Raw genomic sequence first — 16,300 nt, 5'->3', positions numbered from 1 at the left:
AAACATAAGCAGAAAGGAAGAGTTAATGGCATTAAATATCATATGGGATTGCGTGAGTCATCAACAAGAGAGAAAATTAGTCTGGCAATAAAATCTGTGACAAAAGAAAACAGCCTTAAGGAAAATCCACAGATGGGCCATAATGCTCTGCATGAGGGAAGGATCTTGATGGGCAACAATACAGACAGTTGGCCTTCATCATTTCAGTAATGATTTAACAACAATCCACACGCTGAAGTCAAGATCACAGGACATCCAGGTCTTTTTTCTGGGCTCAAATGAGGCAAAGATGAATCCTTAACTGGGACTTAATGACATTTTTATTTTTTTATTTTTAAATAGGAAAACAAGATTAAAACATCTACAGCAGAGGCACGAAGCCCTAAATGCCTACTCAATGTTTTTTACAAGGTAGTAAACAGAGCTTGAAATGTACACTGAAATAAAAAAACAGAAACCTTTCAGATCCAGTTTTTGATACTGTGTCAAAAGGTGAGGATGCAACTAAAGGGTCCTTTTGGAGGCTGCACTTGATGGTTTTGTATTGGACCATGCGCATATATTATTATGTTCTAAAGGTCGTGTTTAGTCATTAGCTTAAAAAATGTGTTTGTTTGTTATTTGAACATTTTCTAACAAATCAAAATTCTTTTGATAACTTTATGTCAGTCTGTATAGTTTTGTGCCTGAGGTCTAGGGTTCTCAGCATCGCTGGTACAAGGTAATATATTTTAGTATTGGCTGATATGATGTGCAATCCTCCAGCACCCTGTAACTACCAGCTGTGTCTGCAAAGCGCGGCCAGCCTGATGTTCTTTAGCGGTTTCATGCTAAGGTGGGCACTGAGCTGAGCTGGCAGTAAGTGGGCACAGACTGGGGAGGTCTGGCTGGCACAGTCCAAATCCTAATTGCTGAAAATAGACAGTTGGCGTCCCGGCGGCTGTAAGGGGAGCAGCAGTGTTTTGGGAAAGGATGCTAACAACTGTTCAGCTTAACTGATTGCATGACTGATTTGTGTGTGCATGCGTGTATACACACACACACACACACACACACACACACGCACATATGTTCTTCCTTAGGCATCAAGATGCTGTACTGTATCTCTATTTTGAATGTTATTGTCCTTCTTGTATATAACTGTCTTAATCTGATTCAGCTGCCAGAACATGGGGGGAACGGCATGGTAAGATTCAACAGAATCAGGCCAAATATCCAGATTTACTTTTCCTTTAGTGCAGCATTTATAGAAAGGGACATTCTCTTGAGTCCCACGTTACTTGTCAGTACCGTGCACTTAAAATACTGTACAGGTATTGCTCTTTCTTCCAAACTTTAAAACACCATCAACCTTAGCTCTTAAAGAAAAAGCATCCCCTTGTAATGGGCAGAATGGCACTTTGGAAGGTAGAGGGAAGAGTCATCTGCACTGAAGTCAGCCAAATTAATATTTGATGTGGGTACTTGAGTCCCTGCAGGCTGGAGGACTATGACATAGTTGTACAAGATGCTGAGGGAAAAGTGGGAGAATGAGAGAGGGAGGGGGGAGGGAAGCACAGTTTATGTGTGGTAAAAAGATAGGATAGGACACATAACAGTATAAGTATTGTGAAAGTGTATCTGAGTACAAAAGGCAAGACGAAATGACACCAATGAACCAAAATGAAACAAGTTCTGGCATTTTGTGTGCAACACCCTGATTTTCACTTAACGTCTCATTTCATGTCAACCCCAAGTGAAAATTAAACTTGCCAAAGAGCTCCTTTTATTCTGGTTCAGCTCCCCCAAGTTCTGCAAGACTAAGAGCTCTTCACATTGTCAATGCATGGATATACTGCATATAGTATGTACCAGCAAGAGAGCAAAGGATTATAAGGGTGAGGGAGGAAAGTAAGTTATATATGGGTGGCAAGGAAGAGAGATGAGAGTGAGAAGCCGGTTGAAGGAAGGTGGTATATTTTCACATATGTACAAAGTAAAAATATAGGCAAACCAAAAGAAAAATAGGTTGTTGAAACAGCATGTCCTTGACTCTTTCAAGAATCCTCAGAGGCAAGCACAGCAACAACTAGCTTGTAGCAGGCAGACAACCCCCTACAATCAGCGTGCTGTTGAAGCAGATTAAAGCCAGTGTAACCATACAGGCTAGTGTGCTACATTTAAATCCTGTGAGGCTCATGAACTTCTTTACAAGTGTATGCTATGCGACAGTTTGTTGGTGTAATGCTCCTGAATTGATAATGCGTTCATTTCTGTGTTTAGGTTTGGGCTGGTGTGTGTCTTTTGGATTTAAAAAAAAAACTAAACTTGGTTTTGTAATATACTATTAACAGCATGTCGCTGCGTAAAAGCCAGACAAGTATAAATCAGCCAACTACATGCAGTGAAGACGATTCTTGATGTAGGCAATGCTTTCTACCTAAACATCTGTCCTGCAACATCTTTTTCAATCCTTTTTTTTACTGCAATATTTCTTTTCAGTTTTTTTGGTCATTTTTTGTAATCCAGCTTTGACAACATCTGGAAGAGAGCTGCCAAGACAAATCGTGACCAGGCTTTCAAAATGCCAGAATGCATTGGAGACATTAGAAAAAACTCCACCTTGTGCTCAATTTGATTTGACTTATTGGAAGTACAGTTCCTGCGGGGAAGCTGATGACGGCACGCAATAACAAACCAACTCGCAACCTCAGCTTGTCAATGTTAATTTAATTTTTTTATTTCATGCATTTTTATGTAGACAGTGAGGGATGAAGTAAAAGTGTCGGAGGGAGGACAGAAGAGTGAAGGGATCAACCGGCTTAAATCCTCTTTGACCGAGAAACAGCATATTCCACAGCCTTAATGGTTCTGCTGCTACTCATCTCTCTTCCCTTTCTAGTGGCAGCAAGTTTGAAACACACTATTGGGCCAAATTAATAAAATACAGGCTTTTCACTTTCTATTCATCTTTCACTCTCTTCCATTGTATCACTGAGAAGGAATATCATTAAAGAATGTGTCTATAAATGTACAAAGCCTTTGCTTCCAAACTATCATGTCACAAACGTGAACATCTTAACATATCCCCTGATGTGTTCGACATCCACCGTACCACAAATAGACTGGCTTATGTTATATCTCTGCAAAACATACACTGCTTTATCATTTTTACTACATACAGTTCAGGGCTTTTGTTTCGTGTTTTAAAACTTTCTTGTGGCAGCAATAGAGGCAGTGATGTTTCCTATTTACTGTACGGGATTCTCATACTGCCTCAAAATTGACTGACAAGTGTGATTGCCGGTTACATAACTGGCCACAGCAGCTTGACGTGGGGTTGTGTTTCTCCTTGAGTCGATGTCAACTTTTTTGCCAAAGGCCCTCTGTGTTTTTTTCCGTGTGCCCCCCCTTGATGTCAGACTCAGGGTGTGTGAATGCCTACTAAACGTGTGTTCCTCCTGCTTTCGGCTTTGTGTACTGTACCTTTTGTATTTCTTGGTATGCAGAGACAGAGACGGTATGTTCGTGTAAGACATAAAGACATGTGTACTGCAGTTCTGTATGTGTTTGAGTAAAAGAGGCAGCGTGTTGCTGTATGTCTCTCTCTGCCTTGGAGGCTGACAGAGCCAGAAAAATGTGTGTCAACTATCATGACAGCAGATCCACAGCAGCACAGAGCTTCAAAGATCTTCTGTGATACACATTTCCTGTGGGATTTTTGTAAAAGCAGAGGGAATAAAGCTATAACTGGGGGGGCGGAGAGTATGGATGAAGAACAAACAGACAGAGGGAAAGAGAAGGATTGTCCTTGTGAACACAGCAGAGGGAGACTTCCATGCCTGTGTGGTTACGATTTGTGCATGTATGCATGTTTATACATGTGCGTCTCACCTTGCCTCCTGCGACTACTGATTTTCCTGAAGCAGGTTCCATCACACAACCTGTTAAGCCTTTGCTGTTTGATCAACTCCATGATCTCGGGCTGGATCTTCTCTCTCAGCTCCCTTTAGAAATAAACAGAAAATGAACACATTGTTGGTCTAAGAGATTTATCTCAATTCCTATAAACCACACCCTTCCAGATGTGGAAAGCAGAGCGACAGCACGGTACAAGATGCTCAGAGACTTGGAAGTAGTTTATTATAATTAATACATTTCCCAGGTTTTCTGGCAGCAAACAATATTCACCTGACTGGCAAAGTCCCCGGGATTACGGCTGTCAGGAGGGAAAAGAGAATGCAAAACGCAGAGATACTTCCACACATGCATGAACATGTCCACACGCTCAGAAATATCTCATATGACATCCCAAAAGGCTGATCAGTGGGGATCTGCTTCAGATTCTGTCTTTTATTCATGCTTCTACATGTAGTTGTCTGTGTTGCATTTGAATATGGAGCACACAGCACTAGTCAACATGAATTATGAATATTATCTGCCCGAGCAGAGCTGCTGTTCCCCATCTTTTTTACTCAACATTATACTTTACTGTTTTCTCTTCCAATTTATCTTTTTGTCATTTGTTTTCTTTAAAACAGTGCAGACTTTTACAGGATTTCAGGTTTTCTAATCACATCAAACATTTCTGTCATTTTTTTTATTTCCCCTTGCTGGTTTTCTTTGATCACATTTTCGTCCTCCTTTCTCTCCCTCTCCTTCAGGCTCATCCACTCTTGTCTCCCTACATCCATCTCCTCCCTCCGCCTCTCCGATTGCCTCATCAGTGATTCCAGTCATTACATTGTTCTGTAGTCGGACCTTCACTATGGCATCTTCAAAGTAGCAGCTAGTGGGGAAGGCGTGACTCATGGCAGGAAGGATGGATGATGATGGCTTCCCTTTAGCGCCTCATGTGCTGTCCTTCTGATGGAGCTAGACACATGAGACTTTCTTGTCTGAGAGTTTTAGATGGTTTGGCTGCCCTTCTTAGGAAGCAGCTCTAGATTAAATTTAAACTGATTCTTTCTGGCAAATGCAGAAACTCCCAATTGAATTAAAGGGATGAGGTGTTGTACTGGTAGACCTCTATAAAGGGAGCACTCTGGTTGGTGTCAGATATTTAACGGATTCAAGAAGTGAGACACATAAAACCCATTTCCAGCTTTAAAAAAAATGTACAGTACCAACACAGTACTGTATATCAGTAAAATATTAAAGCATGTGCGCAGAAAGGAATCAATAATCATTTATGTTAAAACCACTTTTCATCTAAATTTCCTTGGGAGTGCATTCAAATTAATTATTAGTAATTTCTCAGGAGTTCTGAGTTGACCTGCGGCATGAATTCTTTATGTGATAGCGATTTAGTAGTTTGGTGCAAGCAACTTTCAGTACATGCCAAACTTTTAACAAACTATATTTTACTAATTATAGCAGAAATACCTTGGAGAGTTTACACGAGTAAAAATGCTATAAAATGAAAAACAGCTCTACAGGAGACACAGCTTTGATCTGAAGCCATAATAGGTTGTGTTCACCTTCTTTTGATGTAGCCATTTTCTACAATAATTAATGGCAGAAAACTGTCAGCATTTATAGCAGGCAATACAGAGCTCCTTTAAATCTGCAGTCTGACACGCTCTGCTCATTAAGTTCATAAGTCATGACTGTGCTGTATTGATTAGAGGAAAGTTCCACCCTGGGGTAGTCTCACACTGTTGAAGAGAGACTCATCATCCTTTTCCAACAGTCATTCTGGAATAAAATGTTAAAATGTTCTTCTTCATTTCACATCTAATTCACCCTGAGATTAAGTGGGAACTTGTTGCATTCTGCTGTACTTTGTGTTTTTCTAGTTAATACAGGGAATTCAATGAGTTATATATAATAAAATGTATAGATCTTATAGATACGAGAACTACATTTTGGGGTGTATTTCTCCAGAATTCCTTTTGCTTTTGTTTTGCTTTCTCCAGTAGGATTAATTGGTTGCTAAAGTTTGGTTTCTCCCTTCCAATATTGATTCAATAAGCCCTTGGTTCAGCATTGATTACTGTTCAGAGGGACAAGCTCTCTCTATGAGACAATTTTCCAATAGTGCTAGCTACTCCATTAAATACAGAGAGGACAAAACAATGTTCTCCATTACAGGCCCTGCATCCAGGATCAGTCAATGAATGATCTATTACAGACTAGCTCTCCACGCTTAGTGAGCTGCAGGGTCGTTAATGGAGTATTCACTTGGAAGGCCATTTGCAGGCAATTTGAATTCAATGCATATTTTCAATCACGTGAAGAGAGCGCAGGTGCATGTATGCCAGTAGCTGGCATTTGGTTGACAAATGGAAAGGAGAAAAAAAAGCAATTACATGCATTTTAATGACCATGGCTCTTTTTTTTTTTTTAGATGCAAATGATGTCCTCATTTGAGTTAGGCACTGATTAGATAGACAAAGAGAAGGTAAATATCACTGAGCAGTTCTTCCAACTCTACAGAAAATGTCTTGCTTTTCTTTGTATTCAAAGTGGATTTTTCTTTAAACAAAGCTGTCAGACATACAATATGCATGAAGACAATTTTAGTTTCTATTATTCACATTAAGTTCAGCATTTCGTTACCATCTTAACTTCAGATAACCAATATAACCCTTTGACAAATGTGTCGAGATCATACTTGTCATTGATTGCTCAACTCACAGGATAGGGCGGGACTGGAAGTCTTCCTGATTCATCCTTTCGGACTGGCGTATCTTCAGGATCTCTGTGTAGCTCAGGTTCTGTAGGCGACTCTTGAACTGGTCCAGAGAATTAGGCTTAAGAGTCAGCGCTCGCATTATCTGCTCCCTCACCACCTGCATTACCTGCAAAGGAGAAGAGGCAGAGTAGGGCAAGATGAGGACATCATGGATAGAGGAGCCATACAGGATGTAGAAATAGTGTGTGTGTGTATATTGGCTACAGACTGAGTCTGTACAGTCAGGAAGTCAAAACTAACCCTCATCCTATTTTGGGGGGCAGGGGAGCATATAAACTTCTTTTCACTAACCCAACGGGATTAAAGTTTTTGGTGTAATCCAGTCTGGGGCACTGAGCATTTAGAGGAAAAGAGCAAAGCAGAATAATTTGACTGTGGCTAGTCAACCGTTAGCAGTGAAATGCATCACAGAATTTGACTATAATACCCCAGCTGGCTAATACCATTAGTCTGGCTGTGGCTGCAAAAGCATGACATGAGTGGTGTTCCAAGTCATCAATCCCACTTGAGGGGTCTTTGTGATCAAAGGAGGTAACAATACAATAGGAATGCACTTTGCAACAACACATAAAACACATAAACACATCACGCGTGTCTCAATCAATTTGCCTGCCGTGTATGCATTGCTGTCAGGAGACAATTGAGGTCTCCGCACAGAACTCAACAGCAGCAGTGAGCAAATGATATCAATCTATTTAACTGACATAGACCACGAAGCGAAAGAAGATATTATCTGATGTTAATGCAGAGAACTTAAAATCAGTGGTCAGTCGGGGAAAACTGACAAGGTGATTTGTATTTGACATCTCATTAAATCTGAGATTTTGGCTTAAATGACTTAATACTGCTTTCATATTTAAGCTTTGAGCCCCATACACTCGACTCATTAAGATGTGGAAAGGAATTAAACCCCAGTTTGAGCTACTTTATGAGATTGATTTTTACAGTTGATAAAGCTCCAATTCTTATCAAAGTATAAAATCTCCTCAACCTCCTGCACATACACGAGCCTCGGGAAAATGAATCCTAAGCTTAAGTGACAGCTGCTTCCATTTAGCTTTGCACTCTGACAATCTGATATGCAGTGTGCACAACTATAATTGGAACACTAATATAACTCAAAAATGGATTCTATATTTGTGAAGGTATTCATCCCACACACAAGAGACTTACATGGGAGCAAATATCATTCCTAGTGTGCTGAAATTGTTCAAACACAACAGAACATCAACTGCAACAGCGGTTTCCCCTCAAAACGGAGAGCAGCTTACACAGCTCGGAAATATGTGGGCCTGTAAATCTTGCTGAGGCATTATACGTGATATTTGGCTGTAAAAATAAACTTGACTCCATACCATTTCTCTATCGAGGTTGAGCAGCGCTGTTCCAGTTAATGCAGACAATGTGATGGTAGACGTGACAAGCAGCCCTGATTATGGATCAGCCTTGTTAGCAGCCAGCTGTGGGCCTGCGGATGCCGAATCACTGGATCAGAGCATACTGAGATGGCAGAAATAAATAGACTGTCTTCTCTTCTGTTCCATTTGGTTTCACTATTGTATTTCTTTTTTCTCTGTGTGCCTTGTTAATCAAATGCTTGAGAACTCGCAAGTATTTCCAGCCTTTGCAAACCCCTACTCACAATGCATGAACTCTATTGCAACAACAGACAATAACAGTTAAGGGGGAGTTATGTGTGTCATGCATTTACTCAGAAGTAAATGTTTTTGTTCCTTATAACGGTTTCCTTCTGTACTATTCTATTCTGTTTCATCTTGGCTCCTCAACTTTAACAACCATGCCAAGCCAAAATCTCAAACATAGTCTTATGTAACATTGTTTTCACTGCTAACATTTACTGAAAGGTGATTACTCATTAACTTGCTAACCTCTGAATTCACACTAGTCAGACTAAACCAGGGGTGAGAGCATTAAAAATTGATGATTTGAGATGCCAAAAATGAAATATGAATCTTGAATCAGCAATGTGTTCACCGTATAAAAAATACATTAAGATGTAGTCTGGTCCCATTTTTAAAACGCTGGCGCTGGTACAGTTAGGGTGCCCCAAAAAAAATTAACCCATTTTTCATTCTATATCTGATAAGCCCTGAAGGTAACGCTCAGCTCCCACCACAAGTCATTTTCTCACTGATTACAAAATTTAATCCGGGGATTATCTTTTGGAATTAAAATATGTTTGGAGGCAGTGTATTCAGTGTATTTTCTAACAGGCAACAAATTGACTTTGAAAAACACACACATGACAACAGCAACAGAAAAGAGGACGGTTGGGTCAAATGGAGAGTTATTTAGAAAAGCCAACGCAGCTTTTCTTGCCAGATGAGCTTAGAAATGAGCTTTTGTAAATATTAGTGATCAAATGTGACAAACCATTTTAATTCTCCAGTTGATGTATTTCAATAATCACTTGCCGTCTAGATTTTGACTCTGCGTGACACATATAGTCGGAGGTGGAGGCTGGGGGTGTGGCCTAGACCAACTGCCACTTTGCTCGTTTTTCTCTCATGGGTGGGCCAAATTCTCTGGGCGGGCAAAGAAGAGAAGGGCTCGGTTCAGACCTATCACCTTTTCTAGCCACCAGGGGACCATAGACAGGCTGGGGCTATGAATATTAATGTTAAAAAAACTCAAGAAGTGAAATTTTTATGCCATGGGACCTTAATATCCACTTCAGACAAAAGTTAAGATCATGATCTTGGTTGTTTAGATTTTGGTTGATTAAAAAAGAAGTACTGCTATTGGCCATGCATGCAGAATATTAACCTCATAAAATAATTTGAAAACCACCGTATACAGGTCACAGAAGACCACAAGAGCGCAACAGAAGACACTTCCCCTCCTTGTTGGTCAAGACCTGTTTTAGGTGACTACGTGCAGATTCTGAGCTAAATTGTAGGCTTGTGGTAACCAGTTATAAGAAGGATTTGATTTGTTTATTTATGTGTCTGTCCCTTCGAATTCTATTAGTTTAGCCATCCATAAACACAACTGTCCATTTCTCCCTCAGCTGAAACAATGTTGAACCTATTTATGTTAACTCTCACCGCTGTGTGTCATCTCCACGTAAGGCGGTTTTCTGTATTCTCCCTGTAATGTGTATGCCATATTGTCATGGGGAGAAACAGGTGCCCAACTAACAGCAGATTTACAACCCCCAGCACCGACACTCAGCCTCCCCTCCTCCTGTTTGAGCTGAAAAATGAGCAGACAAATGGATGAAGCCACAGCTTGCAATCATGCTACAAGAGATTCATCACTCCTGTCCACTACTTTTAATGACAACTTCACGAGTTGCCTATCACAAATTTCCATGCATACACACTCCTATTATTCAGATAATTAAGTGTGTCTAGAAGGAACATTTTCCCTCAAGCTTTGTAAAATGAAGAAAATTGTATAACAAAAAGTGAGCTTTCATAACCATTTGCAGTCCCCCAAAACACCAGTTTTAAACCCTTAAATCATATAACTGGTAACTTTTTAACACCTGCAGCTTGCTTTCCAGCACTGGTGTTTTAGCAGAGCTCTCCCAAGAGAATGTTCATTAATATTCCTTGTTTAGAGTCATGTCTCTGGCAGTAAAACAATTCTGTTGGCCCATGTGGCTGCACTCATGCTAATTAACACCACGGATATTCATCACGTTTAATACGAACACATGGTCCTTTCACAACAGGGCGGAGGGGTATTATGAATATTTTATGTGCTTCCTTCTTTTTCATCTGCTGATTGCTCAGAGAGCACCTTGGTAGAGGTGAGATGACGTCAGCGCTGGAACAAACTTTGCAAGCTGAGCTCACTTGGGATAAATTTAGGCTCAGTTTGTACTGCAGTCATCTTTGCTGCACACAGGGTGATAAGTGCAGAATTGTTCATTGTCCGAGCTGTTGTCTACATTTCCACTCATGTTCCCTAATCTCTTCCAGACAACAGGCCATGATTCTTCTTGTAGCTTGTTAGAAGGGAAGTTAGACAGCAGAGCAAGCATCAGTAAAAGTAATTAAACATTGTCCCATGGGCCGTCTAGTACAAGTAATGAAGAGCTGGCCACACAGACTTGTCTTCCACAATCCTCCATTCTCACTCTTCTGCTCTCTTCCTTTCAGTCTCTCTCCTCAAACGTTACAGTTGGGCAGTTCCTCTTTCCTGAAGTCGTCCCGCCATCCATCATCGACAACGCATCAATGGTAACAAATTACTGTCCTCCCTCTCCGACCAATCGTCTGTCGCCACTGCTCCATTTACCTAAGAGGATGCTAATGACATCCTTTACTCGCTGTCATTCAAATGCTCACCTGCAATTCATACCTGGGTGGGAAAATTCTGGAGCTTGTGCTGGAGAGGCACTTTAGTGGGCATGTAGGCAAAGCATGCTTGCCCACACACAAAAGGATGCAGTCACACAAATGTAAGAGCAGACACACTTCAGAGTGCCTGTTTTCTTTTTTGATAAGCAGCAGAAAAAAAGAGAATTCAGGGAACCCGTGTTCCAGTTATTGAAATGATAATTACATTCTCCCTCTCTGCCACCATGTTCAATTCATAATTATCTCCTTCAAAGTTGACCATGATGTTGGTGAAAATAAAACAATCCCACAGAAATAGACATATGGACATGAAAGGATGCCTGTCTCTTGCACAGGGAAAGGATTGCTGCTACGGGTTGTATTAAATTTAGAAGCGGATAAAAATGCATTTGTTACGGCTCCTGCCTTTTTGGGATAGTTTAGCACTTGTGTTTCAGAGATGTAAATCAGTCTGTGTTGTTGCCCGGAGAGGATTGGCTGGCGTGATGGCTCCGCCCACTTCCTTGTTCCAGGCCCTGCTGTGGATTGGCGCGGCTGCTGGAGATCCGGCCAATCAACATCCTCCAACCAACACCGGGAGGGTTTAAAAAGAGCTGGGATCCTTCAGTCTGGGCGGCTGAACGTTCAGTTCAGTCTGCCACATTGTGCTATGCTAGAGATTGTTTGAGAAACCATTGTGCTATGCTAGAGATTGTTTGAGAAACCATTGTACTAGAGATTGTTTGAGAAACCATTGTGCTAGAGATTGTTTGAGAAACCATTGTGCTAGAGATTGTTTGAGAAACCATTGTGCTAGCGTTTGTTTGAGAAACTAGTGTGCTAGAGATTGTTTGAGAAACTATTTTGCTAGAAACAATTGTTATTAGAAAGCTAGTTAAATTCTAAGTTGTGTTAAGCCTTTGTTTTTTGGTCTTTTGTTATCTGTATTATATTTAATAAGTTAATGGGTGCTGTGCTTCTTTGGTTTGTTTAGGATAATCTTTGTTTATTAGGCAGCACCCATTATCTCTCTTTGTGTTTGGTTTATTGAAGTGATTAATTGAATATTGAATATTGATTATTGAATACAGATGCAAAATACATGTATTAGAAGCTGACACAACTTCTAAGAAGCAGTGGTTGAAGATTAATGGCTTGACTACTAAACAGAAGGCAAAGCTGCCATTGTCACTGTTAAATCCTTTTATATTCTAATACTCTACAAGCCCTTTTTGTCCATTCACTATGTAGGTAATAGATATTGTTTGCTTCTGGTTAGGGTTCAAACCGCGAAGCAGTAGAACCCTTCTATGTTTCTCTGTTTTAACTACTACTACTACTACTACTACTACTACTACTACTACTACTGTATTTGTTGTCTGCCGCACCGGCTCAAATTCCCGAGAGCTGGAATGAGCTAGAAACATGAAATTTGGGGGAATAATTGGAAACGGTGTGCATGTGATTCTATGGTAATATAAACCCAATCGGCCAAATGGTGGCACTGTAATTAGGGCTTCAAAACACAAACTTCGAAAGGCCACACCCCCCCACACCTTAAGTCTGATTGACTGGAAATTTCTCCAACAGGTGCAGCTTAATGTGCTGTATAAGAAAGCCTCAAGAATCATTAAGGTCCACCTAGAAAAACTTTCCACCATTTTGAAAAACACATTTTTGCCCCCAAATTTTCAGTGAATCATCAATGGATCAAGACTATTACAAGTTGTATAAAACATGTCCATATCTCAATTACTTTTCAAGTTATTGACCAATGAACTTTGAAAGGGGCGTGACTCTGGACATAAATAAACGCAAATCAGGATTCGTAAGGCCAATCATTACAAAACTCAGAAGTTATGTTCAGATAAGTACCCCAGATATACCCAGACAGTTTTATATACATACGCCACTGGGGGGCACTACAAGCGCAAGATAGGTGAGTGGCATTACTCACATTTTACTATAAATCACATATTTATTGTCCAATCATCACAAATCGCACAGGATATGTCCTCATAAGTACCTGAACCGCAACCTGAAAGTTTCATTCAAATTGAACACCAGGCGGGGCTATAAACGCTAACAAATTGCAGGTGCTATAGCGCAAATCAGGCCATAAATGACTAAAGGTTTGTCCAACCAACACAAAACCTCCAGGAAATGTCTACATAATGACCTCACACATACACTGCACCCTCGTGGTCTCATTCAAATTGACCACTAGGTTTAAGTGCACAATAACTGGACGTGGAATGACACAAATCAAGATTTGAGTTTGGAATCGCAGCTTGCGGCTTTATTAGGAATTGTTTTGTGTTGGTCATTTGCTTTTCTCAAATTGATGTGAGCTGGACTGAGCTTCATGTCAAACTGATTTGAAATTGTTTTTGACAAATCAGTTGTAGGCATTTTAAACAAAGTGCACCGTTTGTCCAATTGTTACAAAGCTTGCAGGATACGTATATAACAACGTTGGACCACATGTGTAAAATTACTTTGAAGTTGCTGTTGAGAAAAAAGGTTTGAACCCATGAATCGCCGCTTGCGGCTATATTTTCTGTTTTTGAAATGATTTTGACACTAATCTATGCCAACAATGCCAACTGTGCCGGTTTCGCTCTCTGTCAGCCGCACGGTCTGTGTCAGAGGACGTTTGGGGAGGCACAACAAAACACAGATCTCCGTCTGACAGACAGCACACACACTACGGCTTGGCTTTGGTCACAACACAGTGTAATGTTTCAAAGGCTTCCCGGTTGGGCTACAAAAAGTTTGTTCTGAAACAACAGTCCATGCTGCTATGTGTGTCAGCTGTCGCCGGTGTTGCATTTTAGATGACATGAAGGTGACAACATGGGACAACCTTCATCTCCATGTGGGTGGCAATACTGCCATCAGCCAGCATAGGGATTGTCATATGTGATCAAATCAAAAAGGGTCACACAACAGGCAGCATAAGAGATTGTTAACTGTTGGCTGTCATCGGCATTGCTTTGGAATCTAAGCCATGCGTACATAATGACTAGAGGTGACCTCATTAGTTGATTAAATGATTAATCTGCTAATTTGCTGGTTATATTCTAAAATGTGAGCACTGGCTTCTTGTCTCTATGTTATACAATTATAAACTATATAAATCTGGGTTTTGGACTATTGTTTGAACAAGATTAGTCATTTGAAACATCACCGTAGACAATGGGAACACATATACTTTGCATATTTTATTAGCTCATGGCATTTTTTGGGACAAAACAAAAAATCAATGATGAAAAAGAATTTTAAGTTAGTGAGTTGCAACCCTTATAATGACATTTACCAGCCTAATGCAAAATCATAGCAATTATATTCTTCTTCAATTCTGTAATTCAGACATCTATGTGGTGGCGGCTTTACACTGCTTGATGTATTGTATAAAATGCCAAACAACAGACCGGCAGAGTGCCATTTCATAAAGGGTGTAAAAGAAGATGTGAATGCTGCAGACAGATTCATAGATTATATTTAGTATATTCATTTTTTCTTGTTAGACTCTCCTAACAACCATGTCATGGCTCTATGTCAAGTCTGCTGAAAGCAACTAAGTGGAAAGGCACTACTTTCCTCCATTAAAATTTCAATTATGTATCTACCCCACCATGGCTAGAATATAAGGATTTACCATATCTGGGTAAAATAAAATAGAGTGGAAAGGGACGGGGTAAATGTGACTATAAAACGCAGTGAATGCCTTAGGGAGATGTTTGACAGCCTCACTGCACCACAGGGAACAGCACATACTGTATTGTAGGCATACACTCAATATACACACTTATACTGCACACCTAATTCATTCCCTCTGTTACATACATTATACAGTATGAACACACAAGCAAGACAAAAATACTAGCGACTATGCCACGTAAATTCCCAATGTTTACACACACACACACACACACACACATACACCTGGAGACCACCCTCCAATCAATCCTATTCTTCCTTCCGCATCAATGATGCAGGCTGGATGCCGGCTGTTGCTGCTAGCTGTTGTTGCCATATTTAGAGTGCTAGCACTGCATGCCCAGATAAACTGTCAAAGGAGCTCTTTTTCAACAACCGGCTCCATGTGAGGTGCGGCACAGCCCATATGGATGACTAGAGAGCTAAGTTGCCTGGGAAAACGCCACTTACAGTGCATCAAGAAATGCTGATGAAAGCCAAGTGCTGACCTTGGCTTGTGCACAGCTTTGAATTGATGACTGTTTTATTATGACACGGTTGTTGCAAGAAATATGAACATTCTGCATTAATTGCCCCAGAGGCATGACTCAATTGGTTGTGATTAAACATCCATTCAAGGACATCAAAACAGGTACTATTTCAATATATCTCACATAATAGCGACCATCAGGGATGATCCCTATCCTACAGTATCTACCAATGATGCACTTATTGCTGATTAGAATTTCGATGTGAGTCATTCGTTTTAAGATCTGACTAAAGTTGTCTGAAAAACTGAAGTCAGTCAAGTTCTCCACGCATGCAAAGAGCACCTATTTATGCCAATTACAGGGCTTTTAAACCAAATGTTTGGCATTGCAAAGAGTGGAGTTGCACAAGCCTTAGCAGTGGACACAAATTTTTGCTGCAAATTAGCTGATTTCCACATGCAACAGGAATCAAGGATTGACTTGGCCTAGACTAGATATGGTGCTAGTTAGCTGCTTTGTATAATTATGTGCCGCTCTTCATTCTGCCCAATACCTCTCGCTTTTACGTGTTTGGTCTGACACACAGAGCAATTAAATTATGCCAGTGTGTGCCTTTGACCCAGCCGACCTCTTGCCTTTCTGCTGTTGTGTGAAGGTGGACTATCGAGAAACACCATCACCCTGAGACAGAAAACTACTGAGTGTTAGATCTTCCATACATGCTTCATCACCCTCACAGTGACGGATGAAGTGCCTCAAATTGAACCCACGTTCAATCGGTGATTCATCCAAACTAGATTATCATGTGATGCTGATGATGAGGCCTACAGCAGCCGTATTCCAGCACTCATCCACAATAAGACCCACAAGAGCTTTTGTGGAGACTTGTCATTGTCTGCAAGGAATCTAAAGTAAATACTGTGTATATACAGCTGTGCACAAAAATGATTAAACAAACATTTGTATCACAGAAATGCACACTCACTTAACACACAAACAGTTTAAGTAAATGAACAGAGAGATAAATAACTGAATTAAAAGAAAAGAAACTTGACTTTACTCGTCTTTTCGGCTGCTGAATTCTAGTGAGTTGTTGTGAAGATAAGATGATAGTATCATTA

The 16,300-nt window shown here is 40.4% G+C and overlaps 1 protein-coding gene across 6 annotated transcripts in view; it reads right to left on the bottom strand.

Moving 5' to 3' along the window:
• The window catches only part of elmo1 (engulfment and cell motility 1 (ced-12 homolog, C. elegans)), a 94,814-nt gene that overhangs the window by 5,625 nt on the left and 72,889 nt on the right, over positions 1–16,300 (bottom strand). For all 6 annotated transcript variants that reach the window (XM_034891740.1, XM_034891739.1, XM_034891741.1 and 3 more), the window contains 2 exons: positions 6,619–6,782; positions 3,874–3,986 (listed from right to left, as the gene is read on the bottom strand). In XM_034891740.1, the coding sequence (XP_034747631.1) occupies positions 3,874–3,986; positions 6,619–6,782 (277 nt within the window). The remainder of the gene's footprint in view (positions 1–3,873; positions 3,987–6,618; positions 6,783–16,300) is intronic.

The sequence above is a fragment of the Etheostoma cragini genome, chromosome 14 (genome assembly GCF_013103735.1).
Source record: "Etheostoma cragini isolate CJK2018 chromosome 14, CSU_Ecrag_1.0, whole genome shotgun sequence".
In the NCBI taxonomy this organism is placed as follows: domain Eukaryota; kingdom Metazoa; phylum Chordata; class Actinopteri; order Perciformes; family Percidae; genus Etheostoma; species Etheostoma cragini.
Note: the sequence above shows the minus strand (reverse complement) of the source record. Positions and strands in the feature narration are given on the sequence as shown.